We start from the raw sequence: 21,519 nt of genomic DNA on the forward strand, positions 1-21,519 counted from the left end.
GGGATCCCCGCTCCGGCCCCGCTTCCCAGCGCAAGCGGGGGGATTCGCTCTGCTTTCGCCCAGGTGGGTTGGGGACATGGGTGAGGGCTCCTGGGGGTGGGCTACACCCCATGGGGTGTCACAGCTCCTGGCTCATCTACACCACACCTGAGCTCGCCAGCTTCCCTTCATCAAGCTGCCACATCCTGCGGTCCTTTTCCGGGTGGGAATTCTTTGCGGCAGCATTCCCAAAACAAAGGGGGACCCTGGAATGGAGACGTGCCCTGTGGAGAGGCTGTGGGGTGGTTTCTTGCCCCCACGCCGCTGTTTCCAGGTGAGGGGATGGAAAGGGCCGGAAGAGCCAGGGCTGATATTTAATCTGGTGTCGTGGCCTGTGACAGATGGGCCTGGGAGGAGAAATCCCTGGCATGATCCCAGCCAGGACTGGATGCAACTGGAAATGCATCAAACAAAGGCTGGCGGGGGCCATGAGCTCGGAAACACTTGGGACAAGCCTCCTGTCGCTGTCCCACAGCAGCCTCTGCTCCAGCAGGGCACATCCTGGCGTTGCCTGTGCTCACTTGGGCCCCTGCTCTCTCCCCTGCACAGAGGTGCCCTTTCCCCTCTGCTGTCAGATGCCTCCTGCACGGCCAGGGGGGTGTCCCAGGGCAGCAGGGCCATGCCCGCTCCTGCAGGGTGGTGGCAGCTCCTTGTCCCTTGTCTTGCCATGACAAGGGACATTCTGGCTCTTCCCATGCCCCAGCAGGGCTGGGGCTACCTGGGGATTGCACAGGTTGACACCGGGGTGGAACCGGTCCTGCCGAGGCAGGGCAGGATGTGACCACTGTCTGCAATGGGGCAAGAGCTGTCGTGGGGCTCAGCAAACCCAAACCCCTCCATCCGGGTGACGCAGGTGAGGACCAGGAGTGGGAAGCACTGAGGACAGGTCTGGGAGCACAACGGCCCCTTTCTTGCCCCACTGTGGGGTGATGCAGCCCATGGGGCTGTGTCTTCAGCAGCTGAGTGGGCAGCAGCACCGCTGAGCCCCCCACAAGTGGGTTTTAGGTGCCCCCAAAACGCCAGGCAGCGCAGTGGGAGCAGCACTGTGGATAAGGCTGGTGGCAGCACGGTGGCTCCACCGTTATCGCGCAGGTTGGGTTCGGGGAGCAGAAATATTGCTGCCACGAAGGCCATAAAAGCTCTTTAGATAGGGCGGGCGCGGGGAGGGAGGGCAAGGAGCCTGCGGGAGGGAGGATGAAGAGGAGCTGGCGCAGTGCTGGCTGGCCACCCCGGGGCGGCAGGGACGGGGCTGCGGGGCCGAGCCCCGCACCTCCAGGTGAGCTGTGGCGGTGGGAGCTGACAGCAGCCATGGGACACGGCAAGAGGCGAGGAGCCGGGTGCCACCGCCGAGGGACAGCCATTGTCCCCCCCCGTCCGGCGGCACCCCGGCTGCCAGCGCAGGGCCATGCCGGGCTGGGTGCTGCCGGTGACAATGTCCCCGTTGAGGCCCGTGGCGCAGATGGAGACAAACGTGGCCGTTGTTCTGCTCGGCAGCGGCTCAATGCCTCCTCTGTGCCGCGGCGGTGGGTGGGGAGCCGGAGCCTCGGGGTGGCCGCGGGCACCCAGGGGCTGGCCCGGCCGTGCCGGGGGAGCCGGGCAGTGCCCGGCCGCAGCCCCGCGTCCCTCCCGCAGCGCCCCTCATCGCTGCCTCTTGTCCCCCTTCCCCAGGCCAGTGACACGGGGCCGGGCCCCCGGACATGCCGTAAGCGCTGTGGTTAGTGGGGAGGCTTCGGATCAGCCAGCGTTTGCGGGGAGCTGCCGGGAAGAGCTTATTCCATGTCGGAGCAGCATCGGCACCCTCGCCCCGTGCCACCCGCTCCCCCTGCGCCCCGGCCAGCCCAGGAGAGGAGAGGGAGGGCTCACAGAGAGCAGCTGAAGCAGAGGAAAAGGTGATGCCTGGGGGGCAGATCTGTGGGGCAGGGTGTGCGGGGGCTGTGGGCATGGATGTTTGTACCCATGAGGGGTGTGCAAGGGGGGTAGGAAGCATTGTGTCTGCATAAAGTTGGGATTGTGGGATAAGGACCTTTTCCATGGGCTTGTAGGGCTAGAGGAGCAAGGGGCAGGTGGATGTGGACAGCAGCTATAGTGGTTGGATGTAAAGGAGATGGCACCTATAGGGAAAACCCCAAAGAAGGCTCCAGGATGTCCTCAAGGACCAGAAGAGTTGCTGGGACATGGGGATGGAGCTGCTGAGCCGCGTGGCCTCTGCTGTGCTGGGGTGACCTGCGGGGAAATGGCCGGTGCTGCCGTGTCCTCTGACTGGGAATTTCAAGCAGGCAGCTGGGAGCTGGCGCTGCAGCTGCCCGGCACTAATGGCAGCCCCAGGAGAGCGCCTCGGTCACCACGTTTCTCTCAGCAAGCTATTAATAATTAAGCCACTCATTGAAGGCAAAGTCAATAGAGGAGCTGGGTTGGGAACTGTTTGCCAGAGCCACCCCAGGGAGCCAGCCAGGGTGGAGCTCCATCCTCCTGGCATCCCAGTGTGCAGGGATGGGGTTCCGTGCTGCTCCAGGGGGATAGGGGGACCCCCACGGGGCTGGAGCCTGGAGCAGGGCTCATGGAGCTGGTTTGCTTCCACGGGGTCAGTGCTGCTGCGCTGACAAGGACAACCAGCGGGATGCAGCTTCACTCCGGTGCCGGTGGGAGTTCCCACCGGCACTGCCTGGCTCCCACCAGCACCTTTTTCCACTGTGGGCAAGATCAAACTCTGGCTGCTCCCGGGTATGTGAGACCCTCAGGTCCTCACACCCGGGCTGGGGTAAGGGTCAGGGCCACCCGCTCCCATGTGGTTCTGCTGAACACCCACTGTGTCCCATCTGTGCCGTGCTGCGTCTGCCACCGGCTCCACACACCGGGCAGGATGAGGCTGGATGCAGGCAGCGCTGCCTGACCCGCGTCCCTGCTGCAGCGCAGCTCTTGGGTGAGTTTTTGGGGTGCCCCCACGCCGCCGGTGCCCCCCGCTGCCGCGCCGGGTGCCAGGACGAGCTGTGCCCCGCGCCCGGCCGCAGCCTGGGCTCCGGTTGCACTTTCCATTCATTATTCATCGAGCTGGAAATCTCAGCACCCGAGGCGCCGGGGGGGCAGGGGGAGCAGCCGCCCGGGCTCCGCGTGTCCCAGCAGCATTCCCAGCACCAGGTAACCCGCCTGCTTGGGGGGCAGCGGGGATAAACCGAGGGGGCTTTGCTGCATCGGGGGGGAGGAAAGAGCCGGGGCTGGGGAGATGCTGCTGCCGCTCAGCCGGAGAATCGTGGAACGGTTGGGGTTGGGATGGACGTTGAACCTCAGCCAGCTCCGAGGCCATGGAAGGAACGGGGCTGCGGGGTTTGCCCCAGCTCGGGGGGTGCTCCCGGGCTTCGGTAGCAGCCCCGGTGCCGCGGTCACGGTGGCTCGTCCCCGTGTCCTGCCGCAGAGGACACCCTGCAGCAATGCGGCCGCGGGAGAGCGGAGCTGCCCGAGCCCCCCCCCGCCGCCGTGTCCCCTGCGGTGCCGGGGGGCGATAGAGGTGGGCACGGGGCTCTGTGCATGTGTGCCTGTGCGTGCATGGGTGTGCATGTATGGGGGTGTGTGTGTGCATGTATGTGTGCATGTGGGTGTGCATGTATGTGTGCATGTGGGTGTGCATGTATGTGTGTGTGTGCATGTGTGTGTGTGTGTGTGCATGTATGTGTGTGTGTGCGTGTGCATGGGTGTGCATGTATGGGGGTGTGGGTGTGCATGTGTGTGTGTGTGCATGTATGTGTGTGTGTGTGCATGTGTGTGTGTGTGCATGTATGTGTGCATGTGGGTGTGCATGTGGGTGTGCATGTATGTGTGTGTGTGCATGTGTGTGTGTGTGCATGTATGTGTGTGTGTGTGCATGTGTGTGTGTGCATGTGTGTGTGTGCGTGTGCATGGGTGTGCATGTATGGGGGTGTGGGTGTGCATGTATGTGTGTGTGTGCATGTATGTGTGTGTGCGTGTGCATGGGTGTGCATGTATGGGGGTGTGGGTGTGCATGTATGTGTGTGTGTGCATGTATGTGTGTGTGCGTGTGCATGGGTGTGCATGTATGGGGGTGTGGGTGTGCATGTATGTGTGCATGTGTGTGTGCATGTGGGTGTGCATGTGTGTGTGTGCATGTGTGTGTGCATGTATGTGTGTGTGTGCGTGCATGTATGTGTGTGTGTGCATGTGTGTGTGTGCATGTATGTGTGTGTGCGCGTGTGCATGGGTGTGCATGTATGGGGGTGTGGGTGTGCATGTATGTGTATGTGTGCATGTATGTGTGTGTGTGCGTGTGCATATGTGTGCATGTATGTGTGTCTGTGCATGGGTGTGCATGTATCGGTGTGTGGGTGGGTGCATGTGTATGTGTGCATAGGTGTGCATGTGTGTGTGTGCGCATAGGTGTGCATGTATGTGTGTGTGTGTGCGCATGTGTGGGTGTGCATAGGTGTGCATGTATGTGTGGGGGGGTGTGTGCATGTATGTGGGTGTGTGTGTGTGCATGTGGGTGTGTGCATAGGTGTGCATGTGGGTGTGTGTGTGTGCGTAGGTGTGCATGTATGGGTGTGTGTGCATGTGTGGGTGTGTGCATGGGTGTGCATGTATGTGTGGGTGTGTGCATGGGTGTGCATGTATGTGTGTGTGTGTCCCTGGGGGTGTGTGTGTGCATGGGTTTGAATGTATGGGTGCATGTGCATGTATGTGTGTCCTTGTGTGTGCATGGGTGTGCATGTATGGGTGTGTGTGCATGTATGGGTGTGCATGGGTGTGCAAGCATAAGGGTGTCTGTATGCTTAGGGGGCATTCACGAATGCATACATGGGTGCACGTGTGTCTGCATGCATGTGGATGCATGAACACACACAGATACATATACCTGTGTGTGCACGCACAATATGTGCCTGTCTCCCCCACATGCCATGCACATATGTGCATGGGTGTTTGTGTGCATGTGCCCTCTGGCTGTGTGCATGCCCCGCTGCATGCACATGTGTGTAATGTGCAATAGTTCAGGGAGGTGACATCCTGCCCCGGGTCCCCCTTGTCCCACCTGGAGCCACCCAAGGCTGAACATTGCCCTCAGTGTTGCCGGAGGTGCCAGGACCTCCCTCCTGCCTGTGCTGGGTGCACAGAGCAGCATCCACCCATGAGCTGATGGAGCTCCTGCTGCAGCTGGAGGTTTCCTTGGGAAAAGGGATCCCGGTGCCCTTGGAAAGCTCCTGCCCATGTCCGTGGTGTTCCAGTGCTCTCATTCTGCCCCATGGCAACTCCTTCCTTCCCCTGGTTCTAGCCCAGTCCGCTGGGTTTTGTCCAGGTGGGCAAAGGTTGCTCAGGTTGGGCAGAGCTGCTGCTCCTTGGCCATGAAGCAGTTGTGCCAGCAGTGGGGACACGCCTGGTGCTGCCTCACCTCAATCTTGGCAGTGCCAGTGCCAAAAACCGCAGTAAGATGCTTCCCAGGGCATGTGAGTTGAGCCCTCTCTGTCCCAGCTTCCCCATCTCCCAGTGCTAACAGCTCTCCTCTCCTGCAGGTGACCAGGATGCTGCACCATGGGAAGCACTGGAGGTCCATGTGCAAGGGGCTCGTCCTGGGGACCCTCCTGACGAGCTTCATGCTGCTGCTTTACTCCTACGCCGTCCCTCCACTCCAAGTCAGCATGGCAGAGTGAGTGCCCTGGCAGCATGGCCACCCTGTTTCATACCCAACCAGAGCTTTCCAGCCCTGGAAAGCTTGGGAAAATCCTGGGGCTTTCCAGGCTCTGATGGCTTCACACCAAGACATCCCCTCCCTACAACCTCGTGCTGGTGTCTGCGCCCCATGAGTTGGTGAAAGGGAACCCCAGCTCCCCGGGGGGCAGGATGGAGATGTGTGTATCCATACACACACCCTGGGTGATGGTGGGACGAGGAGGTGCAGGAGCCCCCACCCGACCCCAGCTTTGCGTCCCCTGGGAGAAGGAAAAGCATCGCAGGGACATTCCCCAGCAGTCAGGAGCAGCAGGCAGAGGGGAGCAGTTACTTGGTGCTTTCATCGAGGGCTTGTCCTTAGGAGTTACCAGAGGGCTGCCACATGTACACTGTCACGCAGAGCAATGGGCATGGAGAGGTTCAAAGCTCTCTGCTGCTCAGCTCCTGGCACTGAGTTTATCTCTAAGCTTATCCCCAGGATCCGCCTGTGGGTGTTGCATGAGCTGCTGCCCATGCTGCCCAACGGGTTCGTTATCAGGGATCAGCTTTGCACCTTCATTAACAGTGTCCAGAGTCACTCACAGAGGGCTCTGGTCCCTGCCCCAGGCAGCTCGGGTAACACACATGGTGTTCCCAGTGCTTGTCTGTGGAGCTGGGCATGGGGATTATTCCCCTCTTCACTGGGATGCTGGATCCTCCACAGCTCCTACAAGGGGGAGGGGGGGCAGCTTCCCAGCTTCCAGACCTCACAAGAATGTTAACAGCTCTTGTCCATGGAGTTATGGCCATGGAGAGCTTGTCTTGATGCACATCTCAACATCACCAGGGCCACCACAGCCATGCCCTTGGGGAAGGATGGGGACCCCTCTGCTCAGGCTGTGCTGATGCTGGTGGAGTCTGACCCCCACAGCAGCACATGCTCAGTGACTGGGGTTGTCCAGGGCCGCGTGAGCTTGGTTTGGTGGCTCAGGGGCTCTGGGGACGGTGCGGGGTACAGGGGGCTCTGCCCAAACCCAATCTCCTCTGCACTGGGGATTCTAATGGGTACTGGGGATGAGCACCCATCCCCAGGCTGAGCACCCTTCCCTGGTCCAGCTCCTCCAGGAAGGAACACGGCTGAGCCTCAGTGGTGGCTGAGCCACGTTGACCCAACTGCCCCCTCACTTCGTCCCATCTCCTCCCCACCAGGATCCCCATCTCCTCCTCCTGCTCCTCCTCCGCAGCCCCCGGCAAGGCTCCGGCCGTGGCGGCCAACGGCACGGGCAGCGTGTCGGGCCAGAGCTGCGTGCCCAAGGTGAACATCATGTTCATGAAGACGCACAAGACGGCCAGCAGCACCATCCTCAACATCCTCTTCCGCTTTGGTGAGAAGCACCGCCTCAAGTTCGCCTTCCCCAATGGCCGCAACGACTTCTACTACCCCGCGTTCTTCGAGCGCAGCCAAGTGCAGCGCTACCGGCCCGGTGCCTGCTTCAACATCATCTGCAACCACATGCGCTTCCACTACGAGGAGGTGCGCAAGCTCCTGCCGGCTGACACCACGTTCGTGACGGTGCTGCGGGACCCTGCCTACCTCTTCGAGTCCTCCTTCCACTACTTCGGGCGCATCATTCCCCTCACCTGGAAGCTCAGCGGGGACGACAAGCTGGCGGAGTTCCTCCGGGACCCTTGGCACTACTATGACCCCAACGGGTTCAATGCTCACTACCTCCAAAACCTCCTCTTCTTCGACTTGGGCTACGACAACAACATGAACGCCAACAGCCCGCTGGTGGAGGAACACATCCAGGAGATAGATCAGCGCTTCCACCTTGTCATGTTGCTCGAGTACTTCGATGAGTCGCTGGTGCTGCTGAAGGAGCTGCTGTGCTGGCAGCTGGAGGATGTCCTCTACTTCAAGCTCAATGCCCGGAAGGGCTCCACTGTGTCCCGGCTGACACCTGAGCTCTACGAGAAGGCCACCTCCTGGAACCTCATCGACACCAAGCTCTACCGCTATTTTAATGCCACCTTCTGGCGTAAAGTGGAGGCCTACGGGAGGGAGCGGATGGCCAAGGACGTGGCTGAGCTGCAGCGAGAGAATGAGAAAATGAAGAGCATCTGCATCGATGGGGGACACCCTGTGGATGCCAGTGCCATCCAGGAGTCCTCCATGCAACCCTGGCAGCCCCTGGGGGAGAAGTCCATCCTGGGCTACAACTTGAAGAAGAAGATCAACAAGAAGCACCGGAAGCTGTGCCGCAAGATGCTGACGCCCGAAATCCAGTACCTGACCGACCTGGGGGTCAACCTCTGGATCACCAAGCTATGGAGCCGTGTGAGGGACTTCCTCAAGTGGTAGGGGGTGGCGGGGGTCCCGCTCTCCCCCTGAAGGAACCAGGTGCTTTCCTTTTTCTTACTCATGGTGTCTGTTGGTTGGACATGAGCAGAACCCACTGGAGGCCCCGGCGCAGGGGGATGGTCAGGGGTACCCTGCACCAGCTTCCTGCAGAGCCCCAGCTTGGGCACCCACCAGAACCTCTCCCTCAGCCTCCGAGAGCATCAAGGACTGGGGGCTTGGGGTGTTTTTTTTCCCAGGAGGATCCACTTCTTCCTTCTCCATGGAAAGGCTGGAGGAGGTGTTCATGAAGGACATGTTCTGGTGGGAGCAGCACTTCCATCACCATGCAGCTGGAGGCAGCACGGGCAGGATGTCCTCCTTGTCCGGGGTGGGCAGAGCTGCCACCCAGGAACCCAAACCTCAAGGGGCTCCTCAAATCACTCCATTTCCCTTGAGCTCCTGGAGCTGCTGCACCCCTCCAGAGGTTCTGGCCTGTGGGGTGATGAGTGCAGCACGTTCTCAGCCTACCTGTAGCCATGGTCCACGTTGGGCTGTGACCTGGAGCCACTTAGAGAATGGAAAACCCACCCCAAAAGCCCATTTATCAGTGGGCTCATGGTCCCCACAGTGAACAGCATCCACACAGCAGGTCCCCTTCCAGCCCCACATTGCCCTGGTTAGAGGGCCCTGTGGCCCAGTCCCTACATGGGACATCCCAGAAGGCCACAGGGTCCAGTGAGAACTGGTGTGGGAAGGAGATGGGGAACGGGGTCTGGTGGCCACTGTCCCAGTGATGCCCCTGGTGGCACCTGTGGCTGAGGCTCCCCAGCAGCAAAGGGCCCCCAGCCCGTGTTCTGCTCCCTTTGGGAAGACCATAAATAAAGAAGCCCATCTACTTTTGTAAGATAATGGTGTTTTGAGCAGTTTTTAACCCAAGGGTGGCCCAGCCACCTCCATCCCTCTCCCGTTTCACCAGGGGGAGGCCAAGGACCATGGATCCACTCTGCTGGCCTTGCAGGGACACCAGCCCCATGGGACAGCCACCATGGGTGACACAACCCCCTTGTGCCACCAGGTCCCAGCTCTGCTGCTGGAGGGTGGCCCCAGAAGCACCATCAGTACAGGGGTGGACGCACGCTCTAAGGGCCAGGCTGGGGCCACCACCTCAGCTGTGCATGGTGCTGCCTGTGGGTCCTGGACACAGAGCTCGGGGCCCCTGCCTGAGCTCCATGGTGTCTCCCATGCCATACTGAGCTCTCCTGCTGGGAGCAGGTGCCAAATCCCAGCTCAACCACTGGCTGTCTCCCCAGATAAGGGGAAGGAAAAGCCAGTTCTGAGGCCAGAGGTGGCTGCAGAGATGATGTCCCCATGCACGTCCCTGTGCCGAGGCCGGGGGCTGTGATGTGGGGACATCTGAGCTCTGTCCTGGCTGTGACCAAACCGCTGTCCCTGTGTCCCTGCGTGCCCAGGGCTGCCTGTGCCCAGAGGGGCCAGCAGCGAGCCCCGGGGTAGGGAGCAGCAGCTCTGCAGTGTGGATGGGACATCCTCCTGATGGAGCCCTTGTCCCAGCTCCCAGTTCCCTCCCGGAGTGCCCTGTGCCGCTGCGGTGACACCTCCTGCAGAGCTGCTGGCTACCGGGCCGGGATGTGGTGGCCCACGTGGCTTTGGGATCCTGGGGGTCCTCACAGGCTCTATTGGCCACATCCTGCCCCGGGCTCCCAGGAGAGGGCACACTCCACCGGGAGATGGTTGGAGCATTGCTGGTGCAGAAGGAGAAGGTGCTGTGGTGTGAAGGTGAGCGGACACCTCCAGCCCCATGGCCCCAAACCCCCCACCCCACGTGCTGAAGCAGCCTCTGAGCCCTGCTTGCTCTGGCGCTGTCCCCAGGTTCCTGCTGGCCAGGCTGGCGCTGGTGGCATCTGCCACGGTTGGGGCTCTGCTGGCGCAGGCCTTGGGCAATGTCCCTTCCATGCCGAGCTGCAGAGCGTGGGGGGAGCCCTCATCCCCAGGGAGATGAACAGAGGGGGTGAGATGGGTGCAGACCACCAGAGCCTGGTGCAGCGCTGGGGGTGAGCTGGTGCCCCCCTTCCTCCTCCCCACTTAAAAGTGGTTCTCTCTTCTCTAAAGCCTCTCCGCGTGGGGCCATGTGGATGCCACCGCAGGCTGGAGCCTCCGTGACCTTGTCTGGAAGCCACATCACCCTGGTGGCACCTCGTGGTACTGGGAGATGTGGCCACCGTGCATGGTGGCATTGCCCCAGGTCATGGCGCTGGAGAGGGTGGCTTCTGCCTGGAGGGATTTGGGTGCCTGGAGCCACCACTGAAGACCTTGGACATGGTGGCAGCCCCCATGGGACTGGCAGTGGCTGTGGGAGGATGGAGGGGCTCCAGCTAGGACGTGCGGGTGCTGGTGGGGTGATCAGGGACCCCCCCATCCTCAGGTGGAGATCCCCCAGGGGCTGGGACACAGCCAGACCCAAGTGTGTGTCCCCAAGGAGGGGACATGGCCATGGGGTCTCCAAACACCACCCACAACAGCGTCAGCCTTGAAATGGTTTATTAGGACCAGCCCCGGGGCCATCACCGGGTGTGGGATCAGGGGAGGGGGGTTCACAGTTGTGGGTCTCAGCACCCCAAGATCAGGTTCAGTGTCCCCGGGGGGGGGCTCAGTGCGGGGCCGGGGGCTCTCCTGGTGCCCCATAGAGCTTGCGGAGGCTGGAGTCCATCAGGAAGTCCACGGTCCTGTGGCAGGAGAAGGGAAGTGGGGCAGCGGGGGGTGTCCCTGGTTAACTGGCTCTGATGGGGTGGCTGGGGTGGTCCCTAATCCCAGGAGCATTCCAGGTGTCACCAAAACCAGGCTTAGGGCCGTGCTCCTAGTCATCCCTGTGGGGCTGGACACCCCTTTGGGGCGAGGACCCCCCCTCGATCACCCCATGCTTCCCCCACTCAGTTCCAAGGCCACACTGGGACCAGTTCCCCTGGGATGAGGAGCGCTCCATCCCATGGGTGAACCCCTTACCTGTCGATGGGGGTGATGATGACGGGGATGGTGGCCAGCCCCAGGGCGGTGGTGGCCCAGCGGCGCAGGGGCAGCGGCCAGCGGGTGAGGGTGCCCAGCAGGGCCAGCGAGGCGGCGCAGAGCCGGTTGATGGTGAAGCCGGGGATGGCCACTGAGGCCAGGCTCTGCCAGATGAACGTGTCCACCACGGCCACCCCGACCCGCGTGGCCTGCGCTGGGTCCTGCACGTGTGCCTGGGGGGAAACGAGGGGGGGTCAGGGTGTGGGGATGGAGCAATGGGGGGTGCTGGTGGGGGGGTGACACTCACGGTGGCAGCTCTGCGGCCCTTGTCGATGGCATCGGCGGTCACGTACGCGGTGGCCACGCCGTAGCTGGCCCACACCACCGGCACCGGCACCAGCGGGCGGAAGGATTCACCCACCTCGTTGGCATAACCTGGGGGGCAGCAGGGGGTCAGTGGGGACCAGGAATCCCCCGGGGTGTTCTGTGCCCACTGGGAGCAGTGAGGACCCACACGGAGGGGTCAGAGCAGATGGGTCACCCTGCACCCCGCGGCTGTCGGTGACCAGCACCGGTGCCGGTGCGTGTGCCCAGTTCCCAGGGGCAGTGCGGATGACGGCACGTGCTGCTGGTGCACAGTGCCAGGACCAGTGATGGTGACTGCTGTGCAGTGGCAGTGCCCAGTGCCCGGTGTGCGGTGCTGGTACCCAGTATTGGTGCCGGTGTGCGATGCTGTTACCCAGTGTGGTGTGACACCGGTACCCAGTGTCAGTGCCCGGGGTGCGATGCTGTTATCCAGTGTGGTGTGACACCGGTACCCAGCTTCAGTGCCCGGGATGTGATGCTGTTACCCAGTGTGGTGTGACACCGGTACCCAGCGTCAGTGCCCGGGATGTGATGCTGTTACCCAGTGTGGTGTGACACCGGTACCCAGCGTCAGTGCCCGGGATGTGATGCTGTTACCCAGTGTGGTGTGACACCGGTACCCAGCGTCAGTGCCCGGTGTGCGATGCTGTTACCCAGTGTGTTGTGACACCGGTACCCAGCGTCAGTGCCCGGTGTGCGATGCTGTTACCCAGTGTGTTGTGACACCGGTACCCAGCGTCAGTGCCCGGGATGCGATGCTGTTACCCAGTGTGGTGTGACACCGGTACCCAGCGTCAGTGCCCAGTGTGCGATGCTGTTATCCAGTGTCAGCATCCAAGGGCAAGTGTCAGCACTGGCTGCACAGTGCTGGTGTCCGACACAACGCAGCGCGTGGCGCTGGTGTCTGGTACCCGGTGCCTGCTGCGTGTGCCCAAGGACAAGTGTCCGTGCCCGGCGCCGGTACCCGGTGCGGTGTGCAGAAACCAGCGCCGGGTCTCAGTGCCCGGCACCTGCTAACACAGCGCTGGTGCCTGATGCAACCGTGCTGCCTGACACAGCTCCCGGTGTCAGTGCCTGAGGACAAGCACGGTGCCGGTACCCGGTGCATGCGCAGTGCCCGGTGCCGGTGCCCGCCCCAATGTGGTGCCCCCGTGCCAAGTGCCCGGTGTCACGTGCCCGGTGTCACGTGCCCGCCGCGGTGCTCACCCAAGTACCGGACCCACGTGTCCCGGTAAAGGTCGGGCTCCGCCGCCCCCATGGCGCGCGCTCTCCCGCTCCCGCCGCTGCACGAGCCCGCCCCGCCCCTCCGGGGATACGTCACCAGGCCCCGCCCCCCGGGCCCGCCCCCCCCCGGGGGCACGCGAGGGGCAGGGCATCGCGGGGCTGCGGAGGAGTTAATAGTCACGTGACGTCCCGCGGCGGTCACATGGGTGTGATATGAGGGTGGTGGCAACGTGGAGTAGTTATGGGGCGCGGGGCGGGGGCCGCAGGATCTGGTTATGGGGCTGGGGGGAGGGCAGCAGGGTCCGGTTATGGGGCTGGGGGGGGGGGGCCAGCAGGGTCCGGTTATGGGGCTGGAGGGGGGGGGGCAGCAGAGTCCGGTTATAGGGCTTGGGGGGGGGGGGGGGGCAGCAGGGTTTTGTTATGGGGCTGGGGGGCAGCAGGGTTTTGTTACGGGGCTGACGGAGGCAGCAGGGTTTTGTTATGGGGCTGGGGGGGGGCAGCAGGGTCTGGTTATGGGGCTGGGGGAGGCAGCAGGGTTTTGTTGTGGGGCTGGGGGGGGGGGGGTCAGCAGTGTCCGGTTATAGGGCTGGGGGCGGGGGGGCAGCAGGGTCCGGTTATGGGGCTGGGGGGGGCAGCAGGGTTTTGTTATGGGGCTGGGGGGAGGGGCAGCAGGGTCTGGTTATGGGGCTGGGGGGGGGCAGCAGGGTCTGGTTATGGGGCTGGGGGAAGCAGCAGGGTCTGGTTATGGGGCTGGGGGAGGCAGCAGGGTTTTGTTGTGGGGCTGGGTGACAATAACCAGAGGTGACCCAGCTCCATCCGTCCCTTTACTCCCCCCACCCCACGCAGCAGTGGGGACCCAGGACCCCCCTAAGGCACAGTTGGGGGCTCCCGCCCCTCCAGCCCCTCCTCGGTCCGTGCGCTCTGGGGCCTCAGCCCCATCTCCATCCTGGCGCGGCTGCGGCCGTCCTGGGGGCTCCGGCAGCCGGGACGGGGTGTGCAGCGCTAGGGGCTGTGGTTGAGGCTCTCCGCGCTGGGCCGGTCCCCGAGGCGCTGGATCTGCTGCGCGGCGGCGGCGTCCGGCAGCAGCACCTCCACGCTGTAGCTCACCCGCTTGGCATGGAGGTAGCTGTAGGTGTTGTCGAAGCGCAGCACGTCTGCGGCGGGGCGGGAACCGGGGGGTCAGCGCCGGGGGGAGCAGCCCGGGGTGTCCCCAGGGGCTGGGGGGGGGGGGGATGCGCTCACAGATGCCGGGGGTGGAGCAGGTCAGGGACCCGTCCTCGGGCACCAGGTGGGAGTTGTAGCGCTGGTTGGGGTACACCTCGGTCATGGCGCCCGCGCGCTGCCGCTCCCCAGCCTTGGTCTTCAGGTACACCCCGAACCCCACGTCAGCGCCCTCTGTCCGGAACTGCCACCTGTGCCGTGGGGTGGGGACACCCCCAGTGCACTGTGTCACCCCCAGTGCCTTGTATCCCCTCCATTGCACTGTGTCACCCCCAGTGCCTTGTATCCCCTCTATTGCACTGTGTCACCCCCAGTGCCTTGTATCCCCTCTATTGCACTGTGTCACCCCCAGTGCCTTGTATCCCCTCTATTGCACTGTGTCACCCCCAGTGCCTTGTATCCCCTCCATTGCACTGTGTCACCCCCAGTGCCTTGTATCCCCTCCATTGCACTGTGTCATCCCAGTGCCTTGTGTCTCCTCCATTGCACTGTGTCACCCCCAGTGCCTTGTATCCCCTCTATTGCACTGTGTCACCCCCAGTGCCTTGTGTCTCCTCCATTGCACTGTCACCCCCAGTGCCTTGTATCCCCCCTATTGCACTGTGTCACCCCCAGTGCCTTGTATCCCCTCCATTGCACTGTGTCACCCCCAGTGCCTTGTGTCTCCTCCATTGCACTGTGTCACCCCCAGTGCCTTGTATCCCCCCTATTGCACTGTGTCACCCCCAGTGCCTTGTATCCCCTCCATTGCACTGTGTCATCCCAGTGCCTTGTGTCTCCTCCATTGCACTGTGTCACCCCCAGTGCCTTGTATCCCCTCCATTGCACTGTGTCACCCCCAGTGCCTTGTATCCCCTCTATTGCACTGTGTCACCCCCAGTGCCTTGTATCCCCTCTATTGCACTGTGTCACCCCCAGTGCCTTGTATCCCCCCTATTGCACTGTGTCACCCCCAGTGCCTTGTGTCTCCTCCATTGCACTGTGTCACCCCCAGTGCCTTGTATCCCCTCTATTGCACTGTGTCACCCCCAGTGCCTTGTGTCTCCTACATTGCACTGTGTCACCCCCAGTGCCTTGTGTCTCCTCCATTGCACTGTGTCACCCCCAGTGCCCTGTATCCCCCCTATTGCACTGTCACCCCCAGTGCCTTGTGTCTCCTCCATTGCACTGTGTCACCCCCAGTGCCTTGTATCCCCTCTATTGCACTGTGTCACCCCCAGTGCCTTGTGTCTCCTCCATTGCACTGTGTCACCCCCAGTGCCTTGTATCCCCTCTATTGCACTGTGTCACCCCAGTGCCTTGTATCCCCTCTATTGCACTGTCACCCCAGTGCCTTGTATCTCCCTCCCATTGCACTGTGTCACCCTCAGTGCCTTGTATCCCCTCTATTGCACTGTGTCACCCCCAGTGCCTTGTATCCCCTCCATTGCACTGTGTCATCCCAGTGCCTTGTGTCTCCTCCATTGCACTGTGTCACCCCCAGTGCCTTGTATCCCCTCTATTGCACTGTGTCACCCCCAGTGCCTTGTGTCTCCTCCATTGCACTGTGTCACCCCCAGTTTCTTGTATCCCCTCTATTGCACTGTGTCACCCCAGTGCCTTGTATCCCCTCTATTGCACTGTCACCCCAGTGCCTTGTATCTCCTCCATTGCACTGTGTCACCCCCAGTGCCTTGTATCCCCTCTATTGCACTGTGTCACCCCCAGTGCCTTGTATCCCCTCCATTGCACTGTGTCATCCCAGTGCCTTGTGTCTCCTCCATTGCACTGTGTCACCCCCAGTGCCTTGTATCCCCTCTATTGCACTGTGTCCCCCCATCCCTCTGTGTCCCCTCCATCACATTGTATCCCTCCATTGCCTTGTGTCCCTTTCCATTGTGCTGTCACCTCCATTGCTTTGTGTCCCTGTCGTGTTGTGTCCCCTCCATTGCATTGTGTCACCCCTATCGCTGTGTCCTCCCATTCCTGTGTCCCCTCCATCACATTATGTCCCTTCATTGCCCTGTGTCCCCTCCATTACGCTGTCATCTCCATTGCCTTGTGTCCCCTCCATCTCATTGTGTTGCCCCCATCACTCTGTGTCCTCCCATGCCTCTGTGTCCCCTCCATCACATTATGTCCCTTCATTGCCTTGTGTCCCCTTCATTGCTTTGTGTCACCCCCATTCCCATCCATCACATTGCATCTCCCTGATTGCCTTGTGTCCCCTCCATCACACTGTGTCCCCCCCATCGCACTGTGTCCCCTCCATCACACTGTGTCCCCCCCATCGCACTGTGTCCCCTCCATCGCACTGTGTCCCCCCCATCGCATTGTGTGCCCCCTATTACGCTGTGTCCCCCCCATCACGTTCATCCCCTCACTGTGTTGTGTCCCCCCCATCCCCGTGGGGTGCAGCCCCCTCCTCACCTGAGGACGCAGCCCGGGAAGAGGATCTCGTACTCGACCTGGTGGGACGAGCCGCGGTTCACCACCACGCTGTGCTCGTACTGCTGCGCCAGCTGGTCCCGCACGTAGTACTGCTGCGGCACGTCCCCCCCGTAGTTGATCTGCACAGGGCGTGGAGATGGATGTGGGTATGGGGGGACCCTGCACCCCCCTCAGGAACCCACGGGTGCGCTGGGGCTTCTCCAACCTTGCTCGAGCACTTGGGGTCCCCATCGGGGTCCGTGAGGGTGCCCCCGTACTCCACCGGGATCTGCTCGGGGTCAATGTGCTTCTGCAGGGACCTCCTTCCAGTTGGCTGCAGGGAGGAGGACTCGGTGCTTGGGGGCACAGGAGCGCCGTGGGGAGCCCCAACGCAGCCACGGTCCCCCCCCCCCCGGGTGAATGGGAGGCAGGGGAGGACGTGGGGACCCGTTCTGAGGGCTCCGGACTCACATCCCAGCACCACGACCTTCCTGCGGGTGTCCTCGCTCAGGAAGTGCTTGACCAGGTTGTAGGCGACGGGGAAGATCTTGGGGGCTGGGGGTGGATGGGGGTGTTATGGGGGGTCAGCACCCCCCGGTGGGAGGAGGGCCCCCGTGGCCGGACTCACCCTTCACAATGAACAGGCGCTTGAGGGACTCGGGGTAATTCTCCTCGAACATGGACAGGAGCTGCGGGATGGGGAGAGCTCCATCGCCCCCATCCACGCACCCCCCACCACGGGCAGGGACCCCCACCCCAAAACGCTCATGGGGTACAGGGCACAACAGGGACCTGCTCCTGCACCACGGTCCCGGTGTCGCTGTCGCAGCCTCACCTCCCCGTAGGTGTCCACCGCTGGCTTCCAGAGGTGCTTCAAGCCCAGGCCCTCGCAGTCGTACACCATCAGCACCGTCTCGACCTTCCTGCCCAGCTGGGATGGGGTGGGGGGGGGTCAGGCCGTGCCCAGCCCCAACGATGGGGCTGGAACCCCCTGGGCAGAGCCTCCTGCGGGTGTTGGTGTGGGGAGAAGGGGCACTGGGTGGTGGGCATGGAGTGGGCATGGGTTTGTGGGGCTGGAGAGGACATTGAATGGTGGGGATGGGTGAGAGATGGACTTACAGAGCTGGCAGGGACATGGTCTGCGGCAGGAGGGACAGGACGTGGACTTGTGGGGCTGGCAGGAACAGACTGGTGGGGATGGACGGGGCATGGAGGGGTGGGGAGGAGGCTGGGTGGTGGGCTGGACCAGACGTGGGTTTGTGGGGCTGGCCCCACCTTCCTGCTCTGCTCCTCGCACTCGCGCCGCAGCAGCTCGCAGTCACGGAACTTGTTCTTGAGCAGGTCCTGCTTGGAGGCAGAGAGCAGCAGCCCCCGCGCGTCCAGCGGCCCGATGATGTCGTACCAGATGGGGCTGCCCTCCCGGTCGTAGCCGCACATCCCACCCGACATGTACCTGCGGATCACCTGCGCAGCGCCGCCGTCAGGGCCGCCCCGTGGGGATGGGACCCCCGGGGCACCCCCCGGGGCCGGGGACACCCACCTCGGGGGCCTCCCACGACACGATGTTGTCGGCGTCCATGTGCTTGCGGAACTCAAGGTGCTGCGGGGTGGGGGGCAGAGATGAGAGGATCTGGGGACCCCCAGCCCATGGGATGGGGTGCACCCTGCGGGCAGGTCTGAGAACGGAGCCATCCCAGTGACAAATGGGAGGCTGGTGGTGGCATGGGGGGGTCTCTCTTACCTTGCGGAGCATCGCCTCAGCCTTGGGCACGTCGAAGGAGCGTGCTGCAGGACAGCAAAGAGCTCAGCTCCAACGGGTGCTGCAGCCCGGTTCCATCACCCCCAACACGTGTCCCCAGCTCCATCACCCCCAACATGTGTCCCTGGCTCCATCACCCCCAATGCATGTCCCTGGCTCCATCAGCCCCAATCCATGTCCCCAGCTCTATCACCCAAAACGCATGTCCCCAGCTCCATCACCCCCAACACGTGTCCCCGGCTCCATCACCCCCAACACATGTTCCCGGCTCTATCACACCCAATACGTGTTCCCAGCTCCATCACTCCCAATACGTGTTCCGGCTCCATCACCCCATATGTCCCTGGCTTCATCACCCCTCAACACATGTTCCTGGCTCCATCACCCCAATGTGTGTCCCTGGCTCTGTCACCCCCAACACGTGTCTCTGGCTCCATCACCCCCAATGTGTGTTCCCGGCTCCATCACCCCCAATGCATGTCCCTGCCTCCATCAGCCCCAATGCATGTCCCTGCCTCCATCACCCTCAGTGCGTGTCCCCCACCCTGGGGTCACCTCGGAGCCATTTGAGGAGGAAATAGTCATCCTGTGCGGGCAGCGAGGGCAGCACATCCTGCAGGTTCTCCCGGAACTGCCAGCGGAAGAGGGGCTGTTGGAGGGGCCATGATCCCACCCGGAAACCCCAGAGCTGCTGCTTTGTGCCCCAGAAGGGCAGGGGCACCCACACCTTGTGCCTGCCACTGTGCATGCTGGGCCCAAGCACTCAGTGTCCCCGAGCTGGTCCCCTTGTGCGGGGCTGCAGGGACCATGGAATCCCAGCCTGGTTTGTGTTGGAAGGGACCTTAAAGCTCCTCCTGCCCCAACTCCCACGGGCAGGGACACCTTCCACTGGAGCAGCTTGCTCCAAGCCCCTGTGTCCAACCTGGCCTTGAACACTGCCAGGGATGGGGCAGCCACAGCTTCTCTGGGCACCCTGTGCCAGCGCCTCAGCACCCTCACAGGGAAGAGCTTCTGCCTCAGAGCTCAGCTCAGTCTCCCCTCTGGCAGGTTAAAGCCATTCCCCTTGGCCTGTCCCTGCAGGCCCTTGTCCCAAGCCCCTCTCCAGGTTTCCTGGCCCTCTCCACCAGACCGTTCCCCACCACCGCTGCCATCCTTTGGGATGGCGCCGCTCCAGTGACACCCTGCAGGTCCCAGCCGGGTGCAGGTCCCTGTGGCACATGGTCCCCGTACCAGGCCAGGACCTGCCCTTAATGAGGCCGATGGGATTATCTGCCGCTGAATTTAGGTGTAATTAAGCCCGGGATTAGCTCCTTCACCCTGAGAACAACAAGGTGCTCATGGACGGGTTCCGCAGCTCCGCTTTCCCCCACCCGCCAGCACCGGGACGGTTTCGGCTCCGTTCCCCATCCCGGCCCCTGCTCCCGGCGGGGTCATCCTGGGCTCGGGTGGGCCAAGAGCAGCGACAGGATAAAGTCCCGGCGCGGTGGGAGCAGTGACCCCGCGGGAAGCCACCCGGGCACGGCGCCGGTGATCGCGGTGCCAGCCCCGAGGCCAGCGCGGTGGCTGACGGCCACCGGTCACCCGGAGCCCCGCGGCGGGGCAGGAGATGCCCCGGGCAGCGGCGGGGCCAGCGGGAGCGATGGGGATGGATGGGGAGGGATGGGGCGGGGGGGGGCTCGGGGCCGCGGTCCGCTCTGGGATGGCGCAGCCGGGACGGGACCGGGCAGCACCGCGGGGGATGCCGGGCTCACCGGGGCCGCTCCCCGCTCACCTGCGCCAGCGCCTCCGCCTGCCGCGGGCTCAGGTCCCCGACGCGGCCGCTCATGGTGCCCGGCCCCGGGGGGGCTCGCGCAGCCTCTACCGGGCCCCGGCGCCGGCGGCCGCTTGCGGAGGCTCCGGAGCGCCGCCCCCAGCCCGCCCCGCCCCGGCCCGGCCCAGCCCGGCCCCGCGGCCTTGGACCCTGCCCGGGCAGCGACGGGGCACGGGGGTACGGGAGGGGATAGGGGGGTGTGGGGGGGGGATGGAGGGATGGGGGCTGCGGGGGATACGGGGGTACGGGGATATGGGGGGCACGGGTGGGGGATGGAGGGGTGTGGGGATACGGGGTTATGGGGCTTAGGAGGGGATAGGGGTATGGAGAGGATGGGGGGGCACAGGGGGATGGGGCTAAGGGGGCCGTGTGTCACGCATGGCCCCATGGATGTACCATGAAGCCATGCATGTCCCTCGGAGCTGTGTCTACCCCATGGACCCATGCATGTCCCACAGAGCCATCTGTGTCCCTTGGACCCATGCATGTCCCACAGAGCCATCTGTGTCCCTTGGACCCATGCATGTCCCACAGAGCCATCTGTGTCCCTTGGACCCGTGCATGTCCCACAGAGCCATCTGTGTCCCTTGGACCCGTGCATGTCCCACAGAGCCATCTGTGTCCCTTGGACCCATGCATGTCCCACAGAGCCATCTGTCCCTTGGACCCATGCATGTCCCACAGAGCCATCTGTGTCCCTTGGACCCATGCATGTCCCACAGAGCCATCTGTGTCCCTTGGACCCATGCATGTCCCACAGAGCCATCTGTCCCTTGGACCCATGCATGTCCCACAGAGCCATCTGTGTCCCTTGGACCCATGCATGTCCCACAGAGCCATCTGTGTCCCTTGGACCCATGCATGTCCCACAGAGCCATCTGTGTCCCTTGGACCCATGCATGTCCCATGGCACCGTCTGCGTCCCTCTGAGTTGTGACTGCCCCATGGAGCCATCCATATCCCATGAACCCATGGATACTCCACAGCTCCATTCCCACCCCACGCGTGTCCCACCACACAGGTCCCATGTGTGTGTCCCTTCCATGGGGCCATGCTCACAGCTGTGGTGCCCCATGTTCCCATTTTGGGTATCCCACTTTGGGAGCCACCTTTCCCGGCCCAGCTCCAGAGCTGGACATGTTTCCGGGCTGTTGTTTACAGCAGAGCCAAGCAATGGGAATGTTTTGCCGTGCTGTTAAACCGGCTCCTGTGCTGAGATTAAGCCTCCATCATTGCAACACGGTTGGGAGCACCGGGAATACCAGGTCACACCCAGACCCGTCCTGCTGGGAATGCCACCACACCATGGCCGCTGCGCCCGGCTGGCCCGTGGGTAATCCCCTGGGAATCCAGTTCCGGCACATGTGCCGGGCACACATGGCTGCAGAGGGGCCACCGCGGCGGCACTGCTGGCACTGCTGGCACAGGGACCATGGACGGGTGTCAGGGGGGGTTTGGGGTACTCGGGTGTTGGGGTGAGCCCAGGCCAGGACTTGGGGCGCTCCACATGTGTGTGGGGCTGTGCGTGTCCCTGTGCACGCGTGTCCTCGTGTGGCCCCACGTGTCCTCATGGGCCCCACAGGGAAGCGGGGCTGTGGGGCCATGGGGGCCACATCCCCCAGCGTGGCACCATCCCTCCCCCTGTCCCTCTCCTGGTGCCCATCCCAGTCCCTGTCCCTCTCC

At 63.1% G+C, this 21,519-nt stretch overlaps 4 protein-coding genes across 7 annotated transcripts in view; 1 reads left to right on the forward strand and 3 right to left on the reverse strand.

Annotated features, from left to right (window-relative positions):
* Nucleotides 1–21,519, reverse strand: part of IQCD (IQ motif containing D) — a 138,770-nt gene that overhangs the window by 48,958 nt on the left and 68,293 nt on the right. The gene's annotated exons all lie outside the window — the stretch shown is intronic.
* On the forward strand, nucleotides 1,192–8,169 carry GAL3ST1 (galactose-3-O-sulfotransferase 1). Of its 4 annotated transcripts, XM_061465721.1 has the most exons (4): nucleotides 1,192–1,315; nucleotides 1,708–1,928; nucleotides 5,553–5,686; nucleotides 6,898–8,169. In XM_061465721.1, the coding sequence occupies exons 3-4, from the start codon at nucleotides 5,562–5,564 to the stop codon at nucleotides 8,048–8,050; spliced, it is 1,278 nt and encodes a 425-aa protein (XP_061321705.1). In that variant the 5' UTR covers nucleotides 1,192–1,315; nucleotides 1,708–1,928; nucleotides 5,553–5,561; the 3' UTR covers nucleotides 8,051–8,169. The 4 variants fall into 4 exon arrangements, with proteins under 4 accessions (XP_061321705.1, XP_061321707.1, XP_061321706.1 ...); XM_061465723.1 differs by lacking the exon at nucleotides 1,708–1,928 and having other exon boundaries at nucleotides 1,222–1,315; XM_061465722.1 differs by lacking the exon at nucleotides 1,192–1,315 and having other exon boundaries at nucleotides 1,595–1,928.
* MTFP1 (mitochondrial fission process 1) lies at nucleotides 10,569–12,744 on the reverse strand. The gene is made up of 4 exons (XM_061465640.1): nucleotides 12,620–12,744; nucleotides 11,355–11,482; nucleotides 11,048–11,280; nucleotides 10,569–10,770 (listed from the first exon to the last, which is right to left on the reverse strand). Exons 1-4 carry the CDS (start codon nucleotides 12,669–12,671, stop codon nucleotides 10,695–10,697), a joined length of 489 nt encoding a protein of 162 aa, XP_061321624.1. The 5' UTR covers nucleotides 12,672–12,744; the 3' UTR covers nucleotides 10,569–10,694.
* On the reverse strand, nucleotides 13,548–19,944 carry SEC14L2 (SEC14 like lipid binding 2). Its single transcript, XM_061465641.1, is given in 13 exon segments — nucleotides 13,548–13,791; nucleotides 13,880–14,049; nucleotides 16,268–16,407; nucleotides 16,494–16,583; nucleotides 16,585–16,601; nucleotides 16,739–16,822; nucleotides 16,896–16,956; nucleotides 17,103–17,198; nucleotides 17,543–17,731; nucleotides 17,808–17,867; nucleotides 18,009–18,052; nucleotides 18,582–18,657; nucleotides 19,798–19,944. Coding segments are annotated over 13 exon segments (1,233 nt in total). The 5' UTR covers nucleotides 19,852–19,944; the 3' UTR covers nucleotides 13,548–13,639.

This window comes from Pezoporus flaviventris, unplaced genomic scaffold (assembly GCF_033815535.1).
Source record: "Pezoporus flaviventris isolate CSIRO_AGI_PZ_B2104156 unplaced genomic scaffold, CSIRO_AGI_Pfla_v1 ptg000041l, whole genome shotgun sequence".
Taxonomy (NCBI): Eukaryota; Metazoa; Chordata; class Aves; order Psittaciformes; family Psittacidae; genus Pezoporus; species Pezoporus flaviventris.